The sequence below is a fragment of the Gadus macrocephalus genome, chromosome 18, assembly GCF_031168955.1.
Source record: "Gadus macrocephalus chromosome 18, ASM3116895v1".
NCBI lineage: Eukaryota > Metazoa > Chordata > Actinopteri > Gadiformes > Gadidae > Gadus > Gadus macrocephalus.
The window spans coordinates 10,120,393-10,122,892 of record NC_082399.1 but is presented as its reverse complement, the minus strand read 5'-3'; the positions used below and the strand labels follow the sequence as shown (position 1 = coordinate 10,122,892).

General features: G+C 50.1%; 1 protein-coding gene across 8 annotated transcripts in view; it reads left to right on the top strand.

Moving 5' to 3' along the window:
- rhbdf1b (rhomboid 5 homolog 1b (Drosophila)) overlaps positions 1 to 2,500 on the top strand; it is a 33,722-nt gene that overhangs the window by 25,525 nt on the left and 5,697 nt on the right. For all 8 annotated transcript variants that reach the window (XM_060036896.1, XM_060036893.1, XM_060036894.1 and 5 more), the window contains 5 exons: positions 1 to 239; positions 556 to 667; positions 1,117 to 1,191; positions 1,297 to 1,458; positions 2,142 to 2,242. The exon at positions 1 to 239 is cut by the window's left edge and continues 16 nt beyond it. In XM_060036896.1, coding sequence (XP_059892879.1) covers positions 1 to 239; positions 556 to 667; positions 1,117 to 1,191; positions 1,297 to 1,458; positions 2,142 to 2,242 — 689 coding nt within the window. The remainder of the gene's footprint in view (positions 240 to 555; positions 668 to 1,116; positions 1,192 to 1,296; positions 1,459 to 2,141; positions 2,243 to 2,500) is intronic.

Here is a 2,500-nt window from a genome sequence, read left to right as displayed (position 1 = left end):
TGGAGGAAGGTGAAGGACAGCTCCCTGGTGCAGCCCAAGCTGAGTCTGATCCAGGAGGTGGTGGGCGCCAGCGGGCAGCAGCAGCGCGGCCAGCGCATCGTGGTGCCCGTGAGGAAGCTGTTTGCGCGGGAGAAGCGGCCCTACGGCCTGGGCATCGTGGGCCGCCTCACCAACCGCTCGTACCGCAAGCGCATCGACAGCAACGTCCAGAGGCAGATAGAGGACATGGACGACCACAGGTACAGCCCGGCTGGGACCCTGACCCGGACTGGGAAGGATTATAGTGGGAGCCTGTGTTGAGGGGGAGGTCGGATAGTGTTGGGGCTGACCCCTATGTGCGCAGCCTGCTCTTAGAGCGCCATCTATACCGTAGTCCTACCTTCTCTTAATGATATGAAAGATATCGTATCTGCACTCATTGACTCATATTTTCTTGACGGCTTATCCGATTGACACCTGATGGTACCATAGGAGCCCTCTCATTTCTATTTAGTTTTATAGTTGCCTAAACCCCTTTAGTAGTTGATTTAATCAACTCTTCTTCTGTGTCCCCAGGCCCTATTTCACCTACTGGATCACATTTGTCCACCTGCTCATCACCATCCTGGCGGTGGCGATCCACGGCATCGCCCCCGTTGGCTTCTCCCAGCATGAAACCGTGGACTCGGTAGGTCCACTGAACAGTCCTTCTCCTTCTGATGTCATGCCTCTGAGGGCTCTGCCAGACTCGTTGGTGTGTCCTGCAGATGAAGAGGAAGAAATGATAAGGCTAAAGGCTTTGGGCTCAAAAATGTAGACGCCTAACCCCTACCTGCTTATTGATGACGTGTATCTTAAATACTGTACAGGAAGTGAATTCTTATTCAAGTGTCTGTATAATTTTGTCATGAAAAAGTTGACGTTAGTTAATTATTCTAATGATAGTATAACGTTATATACAAAGTATATACTCTGTTGTTACTGCCCAGGATGGGAAAGCTTCCCTGTCAGAATCATTTTACACCCATTGCCTCATAGAACATGCTTGGTAAAACGCTGCCTGGATCTTCCCATGACTTTGCTGTCAAGGAGTGTCCTAAAATAAATACATTGCCATCACTTCCCCTCCTCCGTAAGGTCCTCAGAAATAAAGGAGTTTACGAGAACGTCAAGTTCGTGCAGCAGGAGAATTTCTGGGTCGGCCCGAGTTCGGTGAGCTCCGTCCTACTCCTCGTCATTATGTTTACCTCTTACGTTTACCTGTTTGTTGTTTCCTTTAACAAGCGTTGTCGGTTTCATTGGCCTCCTTCCCTGCAGGAGGCGCTGATCCACCTGGGAGCCAAGTTCTCCCCGTGCATGCGTCAGGACAAGGAGGTCCACCAGCTGATCCAGGAGAAGAGGGCCCGGGAGCGGGGCTCGGGCTGCTGCGTGAGGAACGACCGCTCGGGCTGCCTGCAGACCCCCCAGGACGAGTGCTCGGTCAGTCCCCGGGGGCCTCTGGGGGCCCCGAGTGGGGGGGGCCCTAGTGGGGGGGCCCACAGCTCACATGAGGAGGACTGCTCGGCCTGTGGAGTGGTGTCAAAGACTCACAGGGACACCCGAAGAGCATTGAGTTCATTGAGTTTTGTGAAAGCATTGATTAGTGAGGTCAAGGTCACGGTCATGAGTTTACATAAATCTAAATATTGATTTAAACATAACCGATGATCCAGTCCAATCCACCAGCAGCCATTTAGCGTGGTTCACAGACCGTCTTATGACAGCGCCAGCATTGAACATGGATGTGTTCAGAGTTCACCTAGACTCTGCATAGCGTACCCCCTTACCCCCCTTCAACACCCCTCGTACGCACCTATTGTATGTTGCACGTCTTGCCACTTAATGTACGCACTTATTGTATGTTGTACTTTCTAACGCTTAAAAGTACTTAGCATTTTTTTGCATCTTATCCTAGCTATCTTTGTTGCATACAGGGAATGGGTCAACATAGCGATGGTTAGTGCTTGGCACTTTGTTCGATGAACATCCTAACTGTACCGACACTGATATGTTGTTTCTCTTTTTTTTTTCTGACAAATGTACCTTTTGTAGGTCGCTTTGGATAAAAGCGTCTGCTAAGTGTGTGTAAATGTAAGTGTACTGTGTTTGTGGTCCTTGTGTAGACCACGCTGGCGGTGTGGGTGAAGTGGCCTCAGCACAGCAGCGCCCCCTCCCTGAACGGAACACCACGGCAACACGGAGCAGTCTGCCACCAAGACCCCAGGTGAGACACTTCATGGGAAACGAGGGCAAATCATCAGTAGGATACGTACCGCATGCTTACCCACCAGCACCGCCGGTTAACCGAGCTCTGCATTAAGCCTTCTTTACTGATTTACACTTTTGAACTTTTTCAGTTCCTTTCTCACTTCATTGCATCCCCAGTTTTCACCTTTCCACCTCCTTGTCCATAGCTACCAACAACAACAACAAAAACAGCATTGAAATGATCCAAACATGAGATAATATTAATGACAACGAC